The sequence below is a fragment of the Lithobates pipiens genome, unplaced genomic scaffold (assembly GCF_037356315.1).
Source record: "Lithobates pipiens isolate NorthernLeopardFrog02 unplaced genomic scaffold, aLitPip1_a1.2 Scaffold_41, whole genome shotgun sequence".
In the NCBI taxonomy this organism is placed as follows: Eukaryota; Metazoa; Chordata; class Amphibia; order Anura; family Ranidae; genus Lithobates; species Lithobates pipiens.
The window spans coordinates 5657415-5681979 of record NW_027507861.1 but is presented as its reverse complement, the minus strand read 5'-3'; the positions used below and the strand labels follow the sequence as shown (position 1 = coordinate 5681979).

Sequence of the window (24565 nt, the reverse complement as noted above, 5' to 3'; positions counted from 1 at the left end):
CTGCGACAGTGTCAATCATGTATTAGCTCAGGATCTCGCAATGAAGAAAACACTTGGTAACATTGCCCAGTTAGTGAATGATGAAAATGCATTACATGTTCTGTTAAAGCTCCATAAAAAAGATAAATATATGAATTATGAGGAAAAAAAAGTCAGTGCATCCGATCATTTCATTCCAGTTTGCAGATTTTGTTTTTATAATGTAGCATTTTATCTTTTCACTTCATCCCTACCTTATGGGATAACATTGGGGCTATGAAGCTAATGGAACACCCGCAACTCCTTTAATATCCCCCGTCTTCCAGATTTTCCTCTCTACAAGCTTCTCTGCTGAAGCTTGTGAATCCTCTGGTTGCAGATTATCCCAGTATTAACTGTAAACATTTGTCACATTCAGAGCATTAAAATGGCTTCTCTCCAGTGTGAACTCTCTGGTGTGTGTTAAGATTTGATTTCCGTGTAAAAGCTTTGCCACATTCAGAACACTGATATGGCTTCTCTCCAGTGTGACCTCTCTGGTGTTTGATCATATCTGACTTTTGTGTAAAAGCTTTGCCACATTCAGAACACTGATATGGCTTCTCTCCAGTGTGAACTCTCTGGTGTGTGATAAGGTCTTTCTTAGTTGTAAAAGCTTTGCCACACTCAGAACACGGATATGACTTCTCTCCAGTGTGAACTCTCTGGTGTCTGATAACATCTGACTTCTGTGTAAAAGCTTTGCCACATTCAGAACACTGATATGGCTTCTCTTCAGTGTGAACTCTCTGGTGTGTGATAAGATTTGCTTTTAGTGTAAAAGCTTTGTCACATTCAGAACACTGATATGGCTTCTCTCCAGTGTGAACTCTCTGGTGTGCAATAAGATTTGATTTTTGTGTAAAAGCTTTGCCACATTCAGAACACTGATATGGCTTCTCTCCAGTGTGAACTCTCTGGTGTGCAATAAGTTTTGAGTTTGATGTAAAAGTTTTATCACATTCAGAACACTGAAATGGTTTCTCTTTATTGTGAATCTTCTGGTGTGTGATACGTTTTGCCTCCATTGTAAAACCTTTGTTGCGTTCCAAACAAGAAATATCTTCTGAAATGACTCCTCTTATGTATACATGGGATGGACTTTACTATAAAGCCATTGTCACTTCCAGAACACTGAAATGACTTCTCTCCTGTTGTCCTCTGAGGCTGGATCAGTGTTGAAGAAGTTCCAAAATATGTATGACTTTTAGAACATGGATATGTCTTGAATCCTTTGTGAATCCTCCAGTGAACTGCAATAAAAACTTTCAGTCACTTATAACACCCAAATGGATCATTTCCAATGTGACTTTGTTTTATTGATGAAGACCAGCATGACCAAAAACTTGGTTCCTCAGTCCACCTGTACAGAAAAAAAAAAAAAAAAAAAGAATTCTGTAAAAAAAAAAGGGTTTTAAAATTACTTTATTTTTTAACATTTTATATTAACTGCTTCCCACTCAGCCTATTGTAATATGACGGGCAAAAGGAGCCATATTTTTCTGGGAGATTTTTCTACATGGACATTCCAACATGTAAATCACTTTGCTTGTAGAGCAATTAATAAATCTTTTCATTTTAAATGTTTTGGATCGATCTGAATCAGTGAATATCTGAGGAACATGTGAGGTACATTGAATGAAAGTACAAATGATTGAATTAGTAGATAGAGAATATTGAAAAAGTGCAGACATGTGACCCCTGATAGTGCTAAGGGTTAAATATATTTCTACCCAGAACAAGCAAAAATGAAAAAAATACGGTCAACTGAACTGTGTTATGGGAAAACTCCCAACGTTTCAAACCAACAAAATGAAACCTTCTGTATGTGGTGATCAATCTTGAAGGAAATAGATTGAAGATCTTTATAGAAGAGCTCCAATTTCACAACAAAATGAACTGCATACCGACCAGCTGCCACAGTTCTACTGCAGCAGAAAGGCTTGGCTGCGCAAATCGCCATTATGGTACGTTGGCGCCATAAATGGCCACTAGGGGGTGCTCGCGTGCCACCGGGGGTGTGCACACGCTTCCGCTCGTTCCCCGAGCTGATGTCAGTGCGGTCTCAATCACCTCTGGGCTCCCACGATCGCTCCGGGCACATGGAGAACCCGGAACTGTGTGTGTGTAAATACACAGTTACCGGTTCTCTGAGTAGTGAACTGAGAGATCGTCTGTTCATACAGAGTATAAACAGTGATCTGTTAGTTTCCCTACACAGTCCCATTCCCCTTCAGTTAGAACATGTACTAGGAACGCATTAACCCCTTCACTGCCCCCTAGTGTTAACCCCTTCACCACCAGGGACATTTTTACAGTAATCAATGCCATTTTAATCGCACTGATTGCTGTATTATTGCCAATGGTTCCAAAACTGTGTCAAAATTTTCCGATGTGTCCGCCATAATGTTGAAGAAACTATAAAAATCACTGATCGCCGCCATTACTAATAAAAAAATAATAATAATAAAAATGCCATAAAACTATCCGCTATTTTGTAGACGCTCTAACTTTTGCGCAAACCAATAAATGACCGTTTATTTCGATTTTTTAACCAAAAATATGTAAAAGAATACATATCGGCCTAAACCGATGAAAAAAAGGTTTTTTTTATATATTTTTTGGGGATATTTATTATAGCAAAACGTAAAATATAATGCTTTTTTTTTTAAAAATGTTGCCGTTTTTTGTTTATAGTGCAAAAAATAAAAACCGCAGAGGTGATCAAATACCACCAAAAGAAAGTGGGACAAAAAGGACGTCAATTTTGTTCGGGAGCCATGTTGCAGGACCTCACAATTGTCAGTTTAATCGACGCAGTGCCAAATCGCAAAAAGTGGTCTGGTCTTTGACCAACAAAATGGTCCGGGGCTTAAAGTGGTTGTATAGTCTAAATTTGAACCTTTACCTACAGGTAAGCCTATAATAAGGTTTACCTGTATGTAAAAAAAAAATCTCCTAAACCTGTACGGTTTAGGAGATATTCCCTTCATAATGAGCCGCTGACTGCAGTGGCGCATGCGCACAGGGGATTCTCGGCTGGGAGCCCGGCAGACGCCAGACCCTGCCGGGAGGAAATCTCCCCCACACGTGCATGGGAGTGACTACATCATGGCTCCAGACACTCACAGCGCTGGAGTCCCGATACCGAGAAGATACGCCGAGGGAACATGTTAGGTCCCTCAGCATGCATCGGGTGAGATGTCGGGGTGAGGTGTGTAAAAAAAAGTCAGCGGGTATACAACTGCTTTAAGTGGTTAAGAGTCAGCAGCTATAGCTGGTAATATAAGGAGACTTACCTTTCCAGGGATCCAGTGATGTCCTCACCTGAACCAATTTGTCAATGGTCTTTGGGTGAAGGCACCGGCATCTCAAGTAAGGTAACAGGAAGTGATGCCTTTCAGCCTTCACAGTCAGTTTTCTACTGCGCATGCGGGAGCCGCTCTGCGCCTTGTGAATGGTCTTGCAGTCTTCTGGGGCCTGTGATGTGTACCAGAAGACTGCGGGGGGGAGGGGGATGAACTTCCAGCTCAGACTGCGGTGATCTGATCTGGAAGTGAGCGGGTACCTGCCAAAATCAGGTACCCACCCCCCTCAAAAAAGTGCCAAATGTGTCAGTGGAGGGGGGGAGGATGCTAGACATGTGCAATAGGAAAAAATTCATTTTTTTTTTAGTTTTAATTTGTTAATTAATTAATTTCATTTAGTTATATTCGTTAAATTCATTAAATTCGTTTTTGGATTTTGTTTTGTTTTCTACCGAATTAGAAAAATCAGTCGCATTCGAAAATATTTCTACCGGATTCAAAATTATTTCAACCGGATTCGAAAATATTTTGCGACCCATATTTAGGGCCATGTATCTCGAGGTCACTTGGTGCTAGAAACCCCGAGATACGTGGCCCCAAATTCGGGTTGCAAAATGCTGCAGAAAAGTATTTGGCATATTGCCCATATCTGGGGTCACTTGGTGGCAGGTGACGTGGCAAGTGGACAATACACAACTTGTGGCAGGTGACGTGGCAAGTGGACAATGACATACAGCATATGTACTTGTCTTGCGATCGACATCCGTGACTTCTTCAATCAGGCATGTTGACAACTTCATTGATGTGATAAATATAATGAAATAAGATGTGTGTGTTTTTTGCACTGTACACTGCAAGTATGAGAAGTTGATGTGACAGATGTATATAAGTAACTAACCAGCTTCCAAAATTTCTAATTCAAATAGAAAAGATTAGAACAGAATAGAAAAAAATATATAATGGAATAGAATAAAATAGAAAGAATATACAACCATCTTCTGAAATTCGAATTTGAATAGAATAAATTTTGAATTTATAGTATGAATTCAAATTTTTTAATTAATTAATTTTAAATTTGGATAGAAAAGATTATAATAAAATAGAAAATAGACTAGAAAAAAGATAGAAACAAACAGAATAGAATATATTATATTTTTTTCTATTCTTTTTCTAGTGTATTTTTTTATATTCTATTAAAATCTTTTCTATTAAAATCAAAATCATTATATGCAAAATTCGAATTTTCGGAAGATGCTTTTATATTATAATATATATATATATATATATATATATATATATGTATATATATATATATATATATATATATATATATTCGACATTTGAATTTTGTATAGAATGATTTAGATTTTAATAGAAAAGATTTTAATAGAATATAAAAGAATAGACTAGAAAAACAATAGAACAGAATAGAATATAGATATTATCTATTTCATTTTGATTTTTTTTTGCTGATTACTATTTGTTTTAATAAGATTTCTTGCAGACTATTAGCGTCCATTTCATTTTTTTTGCAGATCTCCTGCAGACAATTATTATCTATTTTGTTTTCTCACCAGATCTCCTACAGACTATTAGCATCTATTTCTTTTTAGCAGATCTCCTGTAGACTATTAACAGCCATGTCACTTCTTTTTTTTTGCAGATCTCCTGCAGACTCTTAGAATCAATTTCATTTTTCTTTTTTTGAAGATTACTATTTATTTCCATCAGATCTCCTGCAGTATATTAACATATATTTCACTTTTTGCAGATCTCATGCAGACTATTAGCATCTATTTCTTTTTTTTGCAGATTACTATTTATTTCCATCAGATCTCCTGCAGACTATTAGCATTTATATAATGTTTTTTGCATATCACCTGCAGACTATTAGTATCTATTTCATTTTCTCATCAGATCTGCAGACTATAAGCATCTATTTATTTTTGCTGATCTCCTGTAAACTATTAGCAGCCATTTCCCTGTGTTTAGAGATATAAGCGGTGATGATGTCTCTCTTGTTGTCTCTTCCTCATACCATTCCTCCATTCATAAATGCAATAAATGCTAATAGTCTGCATGAGATATGCAAAAAATGAAATAGGTGTTAATGTACTGCAGGAGATCTGATGGAAATAAATAGTAATCTGCAAACAAAATGAAATTGATTCTAGCAATCTGCTGGAGATCTGTAATAAAAAAGTGAAATGGCTGTTAATAGTCTACAGGAGATCTGCTAAAAAAGAAATAGATGCTAAAAGTCTGCAGGAGATCTGGTGAGAAAACAAAATAGATACTAATAGTCTGCAGGAGATCTACAAAAAAAATGAAATAGATGCTAATAGTCTGCAGGAGATCTTATGGAAACAAATAGTAATCAGCAAGAGAAATTAAAAAGGAAATAGATAGTATCTATATTATATTCTGTTCTATTTTTTTTTCTCTTCTATTCTCTATTTCCATTCTAATCTTTTCTATTCAAATTCAAATTCATTCTATACGAAATTTGAATGTTCGTAAGAAATATATATTTATATATAACCATCTTTTGAAATTCGAATTTAGTGTATAATGATTTTGATTTTAATAGAAAAGATTTTAATAGAATATAAAAGAATAGACTAGAAAAACAATAGAACAGAACAGAATAAAATATAATATATTCTGTTCTGTTCTATCATTTTTCTAGTCTATTTTTTCTATTTTATTATAATCTTTTCTATCCAAATTTAAAATGAATCAATTTAAAAATTTGAATTCATACTATTCGAAATTCAAATTTGTTCTATTTGAAATTTGAATTTCAGAAGATGGTTGTAGATTCTTTCTATTTTATTCTATTCAATTATATTTTTTCTAATCTTTTCTATTTGAATTAGAAATGTTGGAAGATGGTTAGTTACTTATATGCATCTGTCACATCAACTTCTCATACTTGCAGTGTACAGTGCAAAAAACACACACATCTTATTTCATTATATTTATCACATCAATGAAGTTGTCAGCATGCCTGATTGAAGAAGTCACGGATGTCGATCGCAAGACAAGTACATATGCTGTATGTCATTGTCCACTTGCCACGTCACCTGCCACAAGTTGTGTATTGTACACTTGCCTCAACAGCTGCCACGAGTGGCACGTGACCAGCCACGAGTGCCACATGACCAAGTTGTGGATTGTCCACTTGCCACATCACCTGCCACCTGTGGGGTTCCTAGCACCAAGTGACCCTGAGATATGGGCAATATGCCAAGTACTTTTCTGCAGAAGATAATGACATTTTGTGACCCGACTTTGGGGCCACGTATATTGTAGCTAGAAACCCCAAATTTGGTATGCAAACACAGTAGAACTAGCACTACTAAAATTGGGGTTTCTATCACCAAGTGACCCCAAGATATGTGGCCCCAAATTCGGGTCGCAAAATGTCATTCTCTGCTGCAGAAAAGTGCTTGACATTTTGCGACCCGACTTTGGGCCCCCCTACCTCGGGGTCACTAGAAACCCCAAATTTGGAGATGTTGTAGTGCTAGTTCTACTGCGTTTGCATACCAAATTTAGGGTTTCTAGCTATAAGTGGCCCCGAGATATGTGGCCCCAAATTCGGGTCGCAAAATGTCAAGCACTTTTCTGCAGCAAAGAATGACATTTTGCGACCTGAATTTGGGGCCACTTTCTAGCTGTAAGTCGCCCCGAGGTACGTATCTTGGGGTCACTTGGTGCTAGGAACCCCATAACTTGTGGCAGGTGATGTGGCAAGTGGACAATCCACAACTTGGTCACGTGGCACTCGTGGCAGGTCAAGCGGCACTCATGGCCGGTCAAGTGGCACTCGTGGCAGGTGTCGTGGCAAGTGGACAATACACAACTTGTGGCAGTTGATGGGGCAAGTGGACAATACACAACTTGTGGCAGTTGATGTGGCAAGTGGATAATAAACAACTTGTGGCAGTTGATGTGGCAAGTGGATAATACAAAACTTGTGGCAGGTGACGTGGCAAGTGGACAATACACAACTTGTGGCACGTGACGTGGCAAGTGGACAATATACAACATGTGGCAGGTGATGTGGCAAGTGTACAATACACAACTTGTGGCATGTGACGTGGCAAGTGGACAATATACAACATGTGGCAGGTGATGTGGCAAGTGGACAGTATACAACTTGTGGCAGGTGACGTGGAAGGTGGACAATCCACAACTTGGTCACATGACAGGTTACATGGAACTTGTGGCCGGTCACGTGGCACTCGTTGCAGGTCACGTGGCACTCGTGGCAGGTGCCATGGCACTTGTGGCAGGTGTCGTGGCAAGTGGACAATACACAACATGTGGCAGGTGATGTGGCAAGTGGACAATACACAAATTGTGGCAGGTGATTTTGCAAGTGGACAATACACAACTTGGGGTTGGGGTTAGGCTTAGGGTTAGGGTTATGGTTGGGGTTAGGGTTTCCCCTTGAAGAATAAGGCTTGGACTCAGTGATAGAATAAAAATAAATAGAAACATAATATTTTATACTATTCTGTTCAATTGTTTTTCTAGTCTATTCTTTTCTATTCAAATATTTTCTATTCTAATTAATTCTATAGGAAATTTGAATTTCGGAAGATGGTTATAGATATATATATATATATATAACTATCTTCTGAAATTGTAATGTAGCATAAAAATTTGGATCAAATTCGAATAGAAAATATTTGAATATAAAATAATAGAAAAGAATAGACTAAGAATAGACTATAATAAGATATAATATATATTATTTTATTTTCCATTGTTTTGAGTCATTTTCAAATCTATTCTCGAATTCAAATTTATACTATTTGAAATTATAATTTCAGAAGAAGGTCATTTTCTTCTATAGTATTTTATTACATTCTATTAAATTCTATTCTGTTCTTTACTATTCTTTTATTTTCATTCTATCATGTTATTATTTTATATTCTATTTTACTATATTCTTTTTTAAAAATCAATTTAAATTTTTTCGATTTTTATTCAAATTTGATTCGAATTTCGTCCGAATTCGGTTGAATTAGTTAGCATTGTAATTCGGTAATTCGGATACATCCAAATGTCCGAATAATGAAAATTTGTCCGAATTTCGATTCAGAACGAAATGAAATTCACTTGTCTAGAGGATGCTTACAAGTGTAATTTCCCCTTTAGGGCCATTAACATGTGGTAATGTGAGTTCCCGCTACACAGAGATGTGAATGCAGCTTGACAGCTGAGTGACTCCATCCACTCCCTCCTATGTACTTCAATGAAGCTGGCCATACACTATGCAATCTGATTGTACAATGTGCTTTAGATGTACCATCATCTGATTGTATAGTGTATGGTGATCATTACAGAACCCAGGACATACTTCTCCTGATTTCAATATTACAGCTCTATCCACATCGGCTGTTGTCTGATCGCTCAGCTCCTGCACACTCTGCCAAATAAAAGATCTATAGCTGCATATTTAGTGAGAACGGTGATCAGTGATTGCATAGGAAAAAATGTGCACCTGATGAGGTGGGTGGAAGGGGGAGGGTAGATGATGCAGGGTGTGTCACATCCCAAGGTGTGTCCAGGAAGTAATAGATAAGTGATTATACAGCCAGCTGGACACTGAGGTAAGGGGGTGTAAGATAAATAGAAAGAAGTATATTGGTACATGGGGGGCTGGGATTTAGGTGGGGAGGGGAACTTATCCTTTAAGTCAGCAATGTGAGGGGGTGCAGTGTTTGGGGTACACAGTGTTTATAGATTGTGAGGGGGAGGGGTGAAATGACGCAGTGAGGGTCTGGGACAATAAAGATCACTCTTGGACAAATTGTCACCAACAACTGCCTGGTGAGGTCTAATGACCACAAAGCTTCAAGATAAAATGTAAAATGTTCCAGAAGGGGGCGCTCTGTCAGGGGAGTGGGGGGCCGAGAAGAGTGATCTGGAGATCTGACCTCGGGACCATGGAGGGAACAGTAATTGGAGGTGTACTGTAGATCTGCTTCATTGTCGGGTTCACCTCCATTACCACCAACAAGAGATCTACCATATACCAGCAAATACAAGTGTGACCCCCAAATCTCATCCAGTCACCTTACATGAGAACATGTCCCCCCATCCCCCATCCTGTGTCAGGGTGCAAAGGGAGGATCTAGTCTGCTGGTCTGTAGTAAGTCTGGTGGAGAGGAGGGGGAGGGGTATTAGGAATGTCATGTATATCAGCTGTGCTGGATCATTAGTGGCCCCAGACCTGCAATCCGGACAGTCCAGTATACAGACAGAGGGGGGATTTACTAAAGGGAAATAGGCTGTTCAAAGAAATGTCCCCCCAGAGATTAGTGAATGTGGTGAAATGTCACTTTGTAATGAATATCCAATTACGTGCAAAGAAATAAACACATGGAATGTTACTTAGACATGGTTGGATGATGGAAGTCAACAGAGCTCCGCCTCCTTCACTGACCACTTGTCTACCAATGTACATTCTTCATCCTTCTGGTAATCAAGAGGTTAATAGATAAAGGATCTTTGTATTATTCTCAGCCAGTGATTGGCTGTCATGTAGAAGTGATCAGGGCAAGTGGAGAACCGGCCAATCACAATACAGGGAATGTGCAGCCCCTCCCCCCGCTGGTGCCCCCTGCTGTTATCTGCCGTGTTTCCTCTGGGAGGTCCAAGATGGCTGAAAATCGATAAACCACTATAGCTTGTTATGTAGGAGGAGCTTGAAGAACATCCCATTCCCCAATATTCTCTGCCATGAATGACCCCAGAAATTAGAAGAATTGTGTCACCTCTGGGGTCACCGCTGTCATTACCAACTACTGTAGCTGGTCTATGTCATGTACAACACAATATATAGAGTAGAGAGGTCAGCACTATTGTAATGTACAACACAATATATAGAGTAGAGGGGTCAGCACTATTGTAATGTACAACACAATATATAGAGTAGAGGGGTCAGCACTATTGTAATGTACAACACAATATATAGAGTAGAGTGGTCAGCACAATATTATAGTCATAGTGCCCCTTATACTGCTGGTCAGGAGAGACAAATGATTTGGGATTGTGGTCAGCAGGATGAAAACAATGTTCAGCCATAGTGGTCAGTGGGAGGAGAAATGTCCTCCATCTGTTGTTACATGAGACAGATTGCTAGCAGTGAGGATGTGTTGTCAGAAGCTCCGCTCTGTAGCGCCAGCCATCCAGACATCCTGGCATCCTAGCCATCCAGGACACAGCCTTCCAGGACCCCACGGACCCCCATGGGCCCCCCTAGCAGCAGGGTCATTGAGCTGGGACACTCCTCCCCAGTGTGAGGAACTAGAACGATACCCCCTGGCCCCACTCGCCAGCCCAGCCTAGCTCTCCGATGCTGCCAGCCTGGTGGGGAGGCTCACAGGACACGCCGCGGCTCAGGCCTAGCTCCGGCCAGTTGCCAGTCCATGGCTTATCTCCCTACACCATCCCCCCTTGGTAGGCCGAGGCACCCACTCCTACCGGACCGCACCCTCCATCCGCTCCGGGAACCTGAAACCAGGACAGCCGTGGCTCTGTCCTAGCCCGGCGGTCATCTTGGTCCACCCAGGCATGGCCACAGGACTCCACTGGCACCTGGAGCATACCCCCTGGACCCCCCAGCATGTTCTACCGGGACCTGGTCCATTCTGACCCTAACCCATCCACAGCCACTGATGGTCGTCTCTGCTCTAGTTAGCTAAACAAGGAAGACCGCGGCTGCAGATGAGCTTCAGCCCACCTCCCAGCTCACCCACACCTCCATTCAGCAGGCCGGTGTGCCCTTCCCAGCTCAGAACACCGCTGCCTTAGCAACCAGACCACACCGCAGAGGCACCGGGTGTCACATCAAGCCAGGACTACCACACTCATGCCCACCCCATCGTCCTTTTTGCCCCACCCAGACGTAGCTACATCACTGGTAAGGTAAGGTAAGCAGCGCTCTCTTCTCCTAGCCCCCTCTCATTGCCTCTCTTCTTCTCTGGACTAGCACTGATTACCAGCCTCCATTCAAAAAATCCTAGGGAAAGAACAACTACTAAAGACCGACCCAAAATCAACCAGAAAACACAGGAAGATACCAACTCAACCACAACAATTAGCATGCACCATGATCAACACCAGGTCGACAGTCAAACAGACTGGAAGTGCACGATTTCATCACCCAAAACATATTATACATATACAAATACAAATAGATTGCCTCTTCATCACGGAAACCTAACTGAGCATAGGAAAGGAAAAAAAGGAGGAGGCCTAGCAGTGATTTTTAAATCTCACCTGGTGCTCACCAAACCAATTTTACAGAACTCAGTGCCTTTCATGGAGACACTGACTCTATATCTTCAATCAACACCCCAAGACACCATTCACATACTTCTGTGCTACAGACCACCAGGACCAAAGACTAATCTCCTTACGCCCCTCACTGAATTAATTTTCGATACACACCCTGAAAACCAAAAACTTTCTGGTACTTGGGGACTTTAACCTCTGGGAAAACTCTACCCAAGACCCTATTGCAACCGCCTGCATCAACCAACTGGAAGAACTGGGTCTTCAGCAACTGATAAAGACTCCCACACATGGCTCAAATCACAAACTGGACCTCATCTTCAAACAAAATATCGACATCAACATACTCAACAATATACCACTACCATGGATGGACCACCACACCATCAAATTTAAAATCTTCACGAACACCACCCTCCAAAAACTGAAACATCTGACAACAACTCATTGGACCAGATTGCATAAGAAACTACACTCCGAAAGCTTCAAAACCACATTGTCAAACAAAATAGCAACACTGAATTTAAGTCACTCATCGGAACTAACACTCAACTCCTTAAACAAGCCATTGCTACAAACAGCAGATGCAGTGGCTCCAAAACGCAGAACACATCATCCAGAGAAAAAACTCGGGATGATTCAATAGCACTCTCACTCTACTCAAACAAGAACGCAGAAGAGCTGAAAGAGTGTGGAGAAGAAATCCTACCAGGGAAAACCACACAAACTACAAAGGACTAACGGAGAAATATCACAAAGCAATCTTCTAATGCTAAAAAAGATAATTTTCTCGAAGATCATCTCATCGGCCTTAAACCGTCCTTGGGAGCTTTTCAAAATAGTCACTCAGTTTCGATAAACCCCACCTGCTTAGAGCCCCCAGAAAACGAAACCCAAGACTTCTGTAATGAGTTATCAGATTTTTTCATCGATAAAATCGACAACATCCGGAAAACAATTCATCAGAAAAAAACAACCAACCTCATTCAACCAAAGTAAAAAGAAGATATCAACACAAACAACCCACAAACACCCACGTTTTCTCTGACCCCAATCACCATGGACACAACTATAAACATCATCAAAAACCTCAGAGACAGCACATCACTAATTGACATCATCCCCACAAAACTCCTGAAAGAATGTTCCGACATCTTGGCTCCCACAATAACTCACCATAACTCACCTTATAAATCAATCATTTAAAGAAGGGATGGTTCGGGGCGCCCTCAAACAAGGCACTGTCAAACCCCTGCTAAAGAAACCCAACATTGACCACTTAAGACCCTAACCACTGCAGGCTGATAACAAGCCTTAACACCATCTCCAAGATTATGGATAAAGTGGTAGTACAACAGCTACAACGCCACCTGGACACACACAAACTCCTGGACCCGCTGTAATCAGGCTTCCACCCAGGCCATGGAACAGAAACAGCTCTCCTCAAGATATGGGACGACTCCCTCAAAGCAGCAGATGACGGAGAATCATGTCTCCTGGTACTGTTGGACCTCAGTGCAGCGTTCGACATAGTGGACCACAATACTCTACTCATCTGCCTCACAGAAGTAGCAGGAGTCACAGATTCTACAATGGTTCGCATCTTTCTTAGGTAATAGTTCTCAGACAGTTACACTAGGAGCATTCGCCTCTGAAACCCAGGCAATCTCTTGCGGAGTCCCTCAAGGACCTCCCTTGTCACCAGTGCTCTTCAACATATACATCCGCCCACTCCTGAAAATCATCAGAATATCAGACCTCTGCTTCCACTCATACGCTGACGACACGCATCTCTACTTTCGTATCACCGGACAAAAAGACCATCATCAGCAACTAGAAAAATGCCTCAATTTGATAGACGACTGGATGACCACAAGCTCCCTCAAACTCAACAAATTGACAACAGAGCTTCTTATCCTACACGCAAACCAAAATTCCTGAACCAAGACCCCTTGGGCACCACCTACCATCTTTGGACAGACCATCTCTCCAAGGATCAAGGCCAAGAGTCTCGGAGTCATTTTTGACTCCCACCATCTCCTCCGCCTGCTACATAGACTCATTCCCTTCATTCCTAAAGAGGACAAAAAATTCACAACTTGACTAAGCAAACTCCCTCTATATAGGGCTACCCCAATATCAACTTGCGCGCTTACAACTCATCCAAAACACGGCTGCAAGACTGATAACAAGAAAAAAAAACCTGGGAATCCATCTCCCCTTCCCTGAGGAGCCTACATTGGCTAACTGTAAAAAATCGGATCACATATAAGACCCTCTGCCTCACCCACAAATGCACACATGGAGACTCTTCTTAATACCTACGTGAGAAAATAAAACACTAAACACCCAATCGCAGCCTTCGTTCATCTAACCAAAACCTTCTCCACATTCCCAAATCCTGTTACAAATCAAAGGGAGAACGGAGATTCGCAGTCCAAGAACAACAGCTATGGAACGCCCTACCGACTCACATCCGCATGGAAGAAAACCATCTGGCTTTCAGGAAAAAACTCAACACCCACTTTTTCTCAGATGCTCGACAACACAGGGCAAATCCAATGCCTTGAGGTGATTCAGTTCACATTTTTAGTGCTTTAAAAGTTATTCATTCTTTCATTTGTTACAGACTATGGTATCGGGGTACAGGGATGTGGGGGGTCAGACAACACAAGGGGTATCACCTTCTGTTGTATATCCACAGAAATCACCCAGCATTCTGGCAGATTGTCAGGAGAACCCCAAGTTCCTAGCCAAGACAGGGGTAACAGCTGTATAACAGCACACACACTATTATCCCACCACAGCCCCACACATGACAAGGATGAAAGCCCACGGGAACTAAAAAAACAGGAGAGGACCTTGTATAGTGGAGGAGGAAAGGAGAGGGAGATTATTGTGATATACTTGGCACACTCTGCAATACCTCTGACCACCACTAGAGGAAGAGTCCACCCATATCTAGTTGGCTGACCACACATAGGCAGATACAAATCTTACATACAATCTGGGGCACTATGGGGGTTGTGGGATCAGTCTAGTAATCATCACACACTTCTAGGGTTCCTCAGACTCCCCTACAAGCTAGAGTCCTTGTGTTACTCCCTCTTCCCACTATCCATGTACATCCCCACACCAGACACAGGACAGGGGACAGTGTGGGGTCGGGGGGCAGTTGGGGGGAGTAGATGGAGATGTTGAGGAAAAAGTGCCCATTTTCAGTGGTTAGTGTGGGGGAAGGGGGATGCCTGCTGTTATCAGTTGATTAAATACATGGGGGGGGTGTTGGGCATTAGTGATTAGTAGAAAAAAATGGGGCAAGAACAAGGGGGAGACAGAGGTTCTAAATAGAGAGACAGGAGGAACTGTTGCTAAAGGAGTTTTACAGCAAGAGTGGGGGACCAGAAGTGTAAAAAAGGGTCAGTGAGGGGGCAATACGAGGCACACAGGGTGGACAGGAGCATGTGAGGGACAGGGGAAGGATGGTAAAGATGTGGGGTAAACTGTGAGGAAGTGAGGAAACAAGGAGCTGAATAGGAAGGCAGTGGGGTGGGATGGGTGGTCAGTGGGAGATGAATACCTGGCTGATAGTGTTCTGTTCCGGAGGTTGATGTGAAGCTCCTCTGATGAGTCTTTTATGGTTTGGGTCCTCTCGGATGGTCCCTCTTGTCTTTTCTGATGAGTCTTCTCTGACCAAGTGGCTTCTGACTCTTTCCAGCACGATGACTGGACATGAAGGGGGAAATCTCTCCCAACTCTTGGCTTCTCTTCCTTCTGCTCACAAGTGTCCACAATCAGGGGAAAGTTCTCCTCCGTATCCCTGATGGAAGATGGAGGTTTCTTGTCTTGGCTGAGAGGTACTGTATGAGGCACGTTCTTTGTCTGCACTACGGATGTGGGAAGACTCCAATCACATTGTGAGCCAGCTTCCTCACAGGGGGCCCCTCCCTCACAGATGCCCTGGGGCCACACTGACTATAAACACAGTGTGAGGGAGGAGGGGTTCACAAAAGAGGACCCCACCCTCCTTTCTCTGGGATGACACAATAGAATCTCATTACAGATTTGTTATGTGAAGAAGGTTTGTTGGATGTTCTTCTGGTTAGGGGAGGGAAATTAACATTGATTGGTGAGTGCAGAGAGCAGAAGGGAGGGGATTGGGAGGAGCAGGATGGGGAATTTATCTCCAGGAATGAATTTCTAGCAGTGAATGTGGTTTTCCTTCAGTAAAGTCCATTCATTCCAAAATGAGATGATAAAAGGAAATGAAATGTAGAACTCCTTCTGAGCGCCATTCATCAATCCATGGAATGTAGTGAGAAGATTTCTCCAAATTCTCCTTCAATAATCTCCTAGTGTATGAGGAGCTTTCTCTTTCTTGTGTCCTCTTCCTTCCTCCGCTGATCACACTGGTGTCTTCAGAGAGATCCGGAGCTGAGCTCTCACATCTCTCAGGACTCTCATATTGCACACACCGGGGGATCACCTCATACACTTCATCTTCTACATGTGCTGGACGCCATGACACTCATTTCTTGGGGAAAACGTTCTCCCGGAGATCTTGCAGGAGATGAAAGGAATGTTGTATGACGCATGTGTGAGACGAGGAACATGACATCACACGCTCCATCTTCTGCATGCGCGGTATAACATACATTTTCATAATGCCGGTGTGGGGGAGGGGCAGTATGGCGCGCAGAGACACAGAGGCTGGTGCGGCTACTCCAATGAGTGTGTGAGAGGCTGTGAGAGCCATGAGAGTCAGAGTGCCGATGAGCCGAAGTTGTGAGTGAGACAAGCCCAAAGCCTATGAGAGTGAGACCGGCAGTGTGCTGGAGCTGAGTAAAGCCGACTCCTTTGATATAGTGGAGTGCCGAAGCCTGTGGTCAGCCTTTCTCCTAATATCATCAAGTGGCAAATGGCGTGTAGTGTGCCTGGAGCTCGCAACCTGGATTGTCTGGAGAGGTCGGAGAAGGAGAAACAGGGAGTGTGGCAGAACCAGCTGGACTGTGGAAATATGTCATGAACCATCTTCACAGCATAAGGAAACAGTGATTGCACTGAGTGGGAGATTTATATGAGCAGTGACCACTGTGAAGGAGGTAAGATTCGGTCGCCACCGTGAAGGAGGTAGGTATCGGTTACCACCGTGAAGGAGGTAAGAATCGATAACCACTGTGAAGGAGGTAGGAAAATTTGTCACCTCCATGAAGGAGGCAGGAAAATCGGTCACCACCATTCACCACCCTGAAGGAGGTAGGGATCAGTCACCACCGTGAAGGAGGTAGGAATTGGCCACCATCGTGAAGGAGATAGGAATTGGTCACCACCGTAAAGGAGGTAGGAATCGGTGATCATTGCTGCTGATTGCCGAGAGATTGCCCCTAAAATCTGCCTACATCTGCTGTTTTCTCTGACTGCTGTGTGGGATTGAAGGCTGCAGAAGGCGTTGGAAAGGGATCAGAACGCTAATTGTCAGCTTGCCAAAGTGCTGTTTGTAAATTGAAACCAATTTTACCCATTTTAGCTAAGTTTATCTGGGTAAGAAAATAACAGTGATAAAAATTGTTACATAGTTACATAGTTACATAGTTAGTCAGGTTGAAAAAAGACACAAGTCCATCCAGTTCAACCTTAAAAACAAATAAATAAAATAAAAAAAATAATTGTACAATCCAAATACCCAATTTTATGCCCATAATTGATCCAGAGGAAGGCGAAAAAAACCCCCAGCAGATCATGCACCAATTTGCTACAGCAGGGGAAAAAAATTCCTTCCTGATCCCCCAAGAGGCGATCGGATTTTCCCTGGATCAACTTCACTTATGTAAGTACCTAGTTATATTATGTACCATCAGGAAAGTATCCAGGCCTTTCTTAAAGCAATCTACTGAGCTGGCCAGAACCACCTCTGGCGGGAGTCTATTCCACATTTTCACAGCTCTAACTGTGAAGAAACCTTTCCGTACTTGAAGATGAAATCTCTTTTCCTCTAGACGTAAAGAGTGCCCCCGTGTCCTCTGGGTTGACCGTACAGAGAACAACTCAACACCAAGTTCACTATATGGACCCCTAATATATTTGAACATGTTGATCATATCCCCCCTTATTCTCCTCTTCTCAAGAGTGAATACATTTAGTTCCTCTAATCTCTCCTCATAGCTGAGCTCCTCCATGCCTCTTATCAGTTTGGTTGCCCATCTCTGTACCTTCTCCAGTTCCCCGATATCCTTTTTGAGAACTGGTTCCCAAAACTGAACTGCATATTCCAGGTGAGGTCTTACTAATGATTTGAACAGGGGCAAAATGATATCTCTCTCTCTGGAGTCCATACCTCTCTTAACCACTTGAGACCCGCGCTATAGCCGAATGACGGCTACAGCGCGGATCTCCTTTGCCGGGACTACGTCTATTGACAGCCTGCGCGCCCCCTGAGGACTGTGCACCCCCCATCAGTGCCACCCAGCAGTGCCCATAGTGCCACCCAGCAGTGCCCACAGTGCCACCCAGCAGTGCCCACAATCTGCCTCAACAAAGGTGCTGCACCCCAGTGCCACATATCCGTGCCCATCAGTGTCATCTACCAGTGCCCATCAGTGCCCAGCAGTGCCGGCCATCAGTGCCCAGCAGTGCCACCTATCAGAGCCACCTATCAGTGCCACCTATCAGTGCCCATCAGTCCCATCTATCAGTGGTACCTATCAGTGCCCATCCATGCCACCCATCTGTGCCACCCATCTGTGCCACCCATCCGTGCCATCTTAACTGTGCCCATCTTTGCCCATCAGTGCCGCCTTATCTGTGCCCATCGGTGCCGCCTTATCTGTGCCTATTAGTGCCGCCTTAACTATGCTTATCAGTGCCCACCAGTGCAGCCTATCAGTGCCCACCAATGCAGCCTATCAGTGCCCACCAATGCAGCCCATCAGTGCCCACCAGTGCAGCCTATCAGTGCCACCTCATCAGCGCACTTCAATGAAGGAGAAAAATGACCTATTTGCAAAATTTTATAACAAACTATTAAATGCGATATTTTTTTGCATCTTTTTTTGTTTGTTTAGCAAAAAATAAAACTCCGAGCTGTAATTAAATACCACCAAAAGAAAGCTCTATTTGTGGGGAAAAAATTATAAAAATTTCATTTGGGTACAGTGTTGTATGACTGCGCAATTGTCATTCAAAGTGCATCAGCGCTGAAAGCTGAAAATTGGTCTGGGACTGAGCGGGGTTTAAGTGCCCAGTAAACAAGTGGTTAATACAAGAAAGGACTTTGCTCGCTTTGGAAACAGCAGCTTGGCATTGCATGTTGTTATTGAGCTTATGGTCTACCAAACCCCCAGATCCTTCTCCACTATGGATTCCCCACTATGTTCAGTTGGCGAAGGATGAAGAAATCTGCATTTAAAACCAACTGATTATTGACCGAGCCTAAACCGGGTATCACAACACAGGTCCTGGATTGGATAGTCTATGTGGTAAACGGCCACAACATGTATTGTGGAACTAGTGACTGTTTAACCGGTTCCCGACTGGCGCACGACAATGTACGTTGGCAGAATGGCATGGAAAGACAAATGGGCATACCTGTACGTCTGTCACGTACCTGATATAAGAGCCCAGAATGCAGGGAGCGGCCTCTTGTAAGCCTCTGGCTCGAGAATCCCTGGGAGTGGGAACAGGAATTCAGGAGTTCAGAGGGCACAAGTGCCGAACTGGTGTAGGACTGGTCCGGACCTTGAGGAGCGGAGGATCCACAGGAGCGCTGGAAAGTAGACACCCAGCAGACAGGTCGGAACAGCAGATGGAAGCAGGCACAGGTGGTCAGGCTGGAACAGCAGGTGGCAGACAGCAGACAGCAGCAAGCACAGGCGGTCAGGCTGGAACAGCAGGTGGCAGACAGCAGCAGGCACAGGCGGTCAGGCTGGACCAGCAGGCGGCAGAAGCAAGGTCAGAAGTACAAGCCGGGTCGGTAACAGGCGGGCAACAACGGTACACAGGAAGAGGCAGAAGCGTAGTCAGACAGGCCGAAGGTCGGTGGCTGGCAGCAAGCAGACGTCGTCAGGAACAAGCCGGGTACAAGGATCAAGACAATCGGGTAGCAGAAAGCAGAATAACCGCACACGCTGTAGACTGGACAGCAAGGAGGCACAGTAACAGGTTCCTTAAATAGCCCTTTGGGCGCCAAGAATGGCCGCACGGCGTGTCTGCATGCGCCGGCGTGTAACCGTGCGCCCGTTCGTGACCCTGCGCACCCGTGTGTGCCCGTTCGCAACATCGCGCACCCGCGTGCGCCCGCTCGTACCATTGCGCACCCGCGTGCGCCCGTTCGCAACATCGCGCACCCGCGTGCGTCCGTTCGCGCCAACGTGTGCTCATGGATACTGATTAGTTCTCAACGTGGGGATTCCGCTGGCAGGCCTCCCATATGCCACTGGATTCCGGGGACGACCATGACAATGTCCCTTTAAATTTGCCATTGTGCTATTGCGTGCACGCCGGTGGCAGCTCTTGTCTGCGGGGGATACCAGCAATTGTCTCACGGAGAGGATTAATGGGAAGATACTAATGTAAACAAGCATCTCCCCTTTCTGCCTAGTGACAGGACACTGATCATATCTCCCTGTGATCTGCAGCTATGATCAGTGATGTATCACACATGGCCCCTCCCCCCTACAATTAGAAACACTCCCCAGGATACACTAAACCCCTACAGTGCCACCTGGTGTTAACCACTTCACTGCCAGTCACATTTACACAGTAATCAATGCAATTTTAATCTCACTGATCGCTGTATAAATGTGAATGGTCTCAAAAATGCACCAAAGTTGTCCGACGTGTCCGCCATAATGTCATGATAAAAATCGCTGATCGCCGCAATTACTAATAAATAATATATCAGTAAAAATGCCATAAAACTTTCCACTATTTTGTAGACGCTTTAACTTTTGTGCAAACCACTCAATAAACGCTTATTGCAATTTTTTTTACCAGAAATATGTAGAAGAATACATATCGGCCTAAACTGAGGATAAAATATGTTTTTTCATATATATATTTTTGGGGGATATTTATTATAGCAAAAGGCAAAAAATAATGTGTTTTTTTTTCAAAATTGTTGCTCTTTTTTTGTTTATATCGCAAAAAAAAAGCAGAAGTGATCAAATACCACCAAAAGAAATCTCAATTTGTGGGAAAAAAGGAAATCAATTTTATATGGGAGCCACGTCGCACGACCGCACAATTGTCAGTTAAAGCAACGCAGTGCCGAATCGCATTAAATGCAGATAAGGCATCGCGTGAGTTTAATTACCACCTTAGTCAGCCCCAGAACCCGTGTAATTAATATGTGTTCATGTGTAAAAGGGATGAGGTGGCCACCATTCCTGCGACACTTGGGGCAGATGATGCTAAACTGCTATATAGTGGAAAGGAGTTATTGGACATCAGATTACAGTATAATTCATCAGCTGGAAATGTCCCCTGGGGGGGGGTTATGATATCCCGAAGAATCTCGTCCAGTATATTGGGATATCTTCATTTAGCACATTTGGTAAAAGGCGTAGGAGACGGAAGGAGAAGAAGCAGAAGCGAGGCTGTCGGGCAGGTGTGCTGGCAAGGTTGAGAAGACAGACCCACAGACCCCCCGCTGCCCATTCTCTTTCTTTTTAAATTCGTTTTTATTATATATTTGACAATAAAACAGTGACATAATACACAAATTGAGAGTCAGACAATATTACATCGTAAGCATCACTCGGCCATTTTGGAATACAAAGGTATATCTAGTAAATTTAAAAGACATGAAATTTCTTCATTTTATGGATCAATTGAACATATTTATCCTTGACCATTTCACCCCTAATGGGAACTGACTGTGCCACAGACCACAGGGCCGCACCACTAGATAGTAACTTTCACGTAACCATATGTCTTTTTTTATAATATATTCCATTAGGTGTAGCTTTTAAAACAGAACAGAAAAAGGAAAAGAAAAGTATAAGTGTGTTAACATAAACCATTTTAACCACTTAACCACTTAAGGGCCGCCGCATGTAATTATACGTCGGCACAATGGCACGGACAGGCACAAGCACGTACCCGTACGTGCCTGCCTTCCAGCGGGTGGGGGTTCCGATCGGACCCCCTCCCACTGGCTGAGGCAGTCCGTTTCGCTTCAGGAGAGATCCAGGATGAGGGGATGGCCGTTGGTTTCTGGCCATCCCCTCTCGATCGCTCCTGGTGAATGAGAAGCTTCCCCTGCCTGTGTAGTGTAAACACAGGCAGGAGGAAGTGATGTCACTCTCCTTGGGGCGGTCTTTATGACTGGACTGCGAGGAGAGAAGATATAGTAAGTGCACCAACACTACACTGACATGTAGGTACACATAGGCACACTGTCACCCCCTGATCACCCCCCGATCACCCCCTGATCCCCCCGCCCTCCCTCCCAGTCACAGTGTCACTGATTTCAGTGATCCTTTATTTACTGATCACTGCATTTAGTGTCAGTTGTGACTGTAAAAAGTGTCAGGGCAGTTAGTGCTAGGTCCAGGGTAGCCCCCTACCTCCCTAATAAAGGTTTTAACCCCCTAATTGCCCCTAGAGTTAACCCTTTCACCCCCTTTTGCCAGTGTCACTAAGCAATCGTTTTTCTGATCGCTGCATTAGTGTCATTGGTGCCGCTAGGTAGCTAGTTATTTTTAGGTTCACCGCCAGGTTTTTATAGTGTTAGGTACCCCCATAAACGAACTAATAAAGATTTTAACCCCCTGATTGCCCCTAGAGCTAACTCTTTCACCAGCGATCACCGTATGAGTTTCACTGGTGACGCTGGTTAGCCAGTTATTTATTTAGGTTCCCCGTCAGATTTCTATATAGCGTCAGGGACCCCCATATACTACCTAATAAAGGTTTTAACCCCCTGTTTGCCCCTAGTTAACCCTTTCACCAGTGATCACTGTATAAGTGTTAGGTGTGTTCTGGTTAGTTAGTTTGCTTTTTATAGCATCAGGGCACCCATCATTTATTACCCAATAAAGGTTTAACCACCCCTGATCACCCGGCGGGTGATATCAATTAGGTTTTAGGGCCAGGGTCTGCGTCGCCCCAGGCAGCGCTAGGTTAGTGCCAGTACCGCTAACACCCACGCACAAAGCATACACCTCCTGTAGTGGTATAGTATCTGAACATATCAATATCTGATCTGATCAGATCTATACTAGCATCCCCAGCAGTTTAGGGTTCCAAAAAATACATTGTTAGCGGGATCAGCCCAGATACCTGCTAGCACCTGCGTTTTGTCCCTCCGCCCAGCCCACCCAAGTGCAGTATCAATCGATCACTGTCACTTACAAAACACTAAATACATAACTGCAGTGTTTGCAGAGTCAGGCCTGATCCCTGTGATCGCTAACAGTTTTTTTGGTAGCATTTTATATTTAAATCCTGAAGGCGGTGCTTGGTTTTCGGGGTCCCGTACGCGGCTAGGCTCCCAAAAAGTCCCCCACATGTGGTATCCCCGTACTCAGGAGAAGCAGCAGAATGTATTTTGGGGTGTAATTTCACATATGCCCATAGCATGTGTGAGCAATATATCATTTAGTGACAACTTTGTGCAAAATAAAAAAAGGTTTGTAATATTCCCGCAACTTGTGGCAAAATATAAAATATTGCATGGACTCAAAATGCCTCTCAGTAAATAGCTTGGAGTGTCTACTTTCCAAAATGGGGTCATTTGGGGGGTTTTGTGCTATTTTGGCATTTTATGGCCTTCGAAACTGTGCTAGGTAGTGAGGAGTGAAATCAAAAATTTGCACCCTTAGAAATCCTGAAGGCAGTGATTGTTTTTCGGGGTGCCGTACGTGGCTAGGCTCCCAAAAAGTCCCACACATGTGGTATCCCGGTACTCAGGAGAAGCAGCAGAATATATTTTGGGTTGCAATTCCACATATAACTATGGCATGTGTAAGCAATATATCATTTAGTGACAACTTTTTGTAAACTTTTTTTTTGTCATTATACAATCACTTGGGACAAAAAAAATATTCAATGGGCTCAACATGCCCCTCAGCAATTTCCTTGGGGTGTCTACTTTCCAAAATAGGGTCATTTGGGGGGTTGTACTGCCCTGCCATTTTAGCACCTCAAGAAATTAGATAGTCAGTCATAAATTAAAAGCTATGTAAATTCCAGAAAATGTACTCTAGTTTGTAGACGCTATAACTTTTGCGCAAACCAATAAATATACGCTTATTGATATTTTTTTTACTAAAGACATGTGGCTGAATACATTTTGGCCTAAAAATATAGTTTATTCGATTTTTCTTATAACAAAAAATATCTTTTTTTTTCAAAATTTCCAGTCTTTTTCCTTTTATATTGTAAAAAATAAAAATCACAGAAGCAATCAAATACCATCAAAAGAAATCTCTATTTGTGGGAAGAAAAGGACGCAAATTTTGTTTGGGTACAACATTGCATGACCGCGCAATTACCAGTTAAAGCAGTGCAGTGTGAAATTGTAAAAAGACCTCTGGTCCTTAGGCTGACAATTGGTCTGGGGCTTAAGTGGTTAACAGGAGCATGTAATTACAATTTTTTATGCAATGCTTAGAAGCAGGGATCATTACTGCACTCCAACTATAGTATCTGGGAGAGGTTGCAGTGTCATGGCATCAGCACCAGTGCCTATGGCCCAATCTTTCATCCTCTATTTAAAAGGGGCTTGTAATACAATTCTTGATGCAATGCTTAACAGCAGGGATCATTACTGCACTTAAACTAGAGTATCTGAGAGAGGTTGCAGTGTCGTGACACCAGCACCAGTGCCTAATGCCCAATTTTCAGCCCCTGTATAACAGGGGCATGTGATACAATTTTTGATGCAATGCTTTGCAGCAGGGCTCATTCCTGCACTCCAACTG

At 43.1% G+C, this 24565-nt stretch overlaps 1 protein-coding gene across 2 annotated transcripts in view; it reads right to left on the bottom strand.

Moving 5' to 3' along the window:
• Positions 1–401: 401 nt before the first annotated feature.
• The window catches only part of LOC143956807 (uncharacterized), a 38583-nt gene continuing 14419 nt past the window's right edge, over positions 402–24565 (bottom strand). The window contains exon 2 of one of the 2 annotated variants that reach the window (XM_077466980.1): positions 402–935. In XM_077466980.1, coding sequence (XP_077323106.1) covers positions 402–935 — 534 coding nt within the window. The remainder of the gene's footprint in view (positions 936–24565) is intronic. The other variant, XM_077466981.1, reaches the window with a different exon arrangement.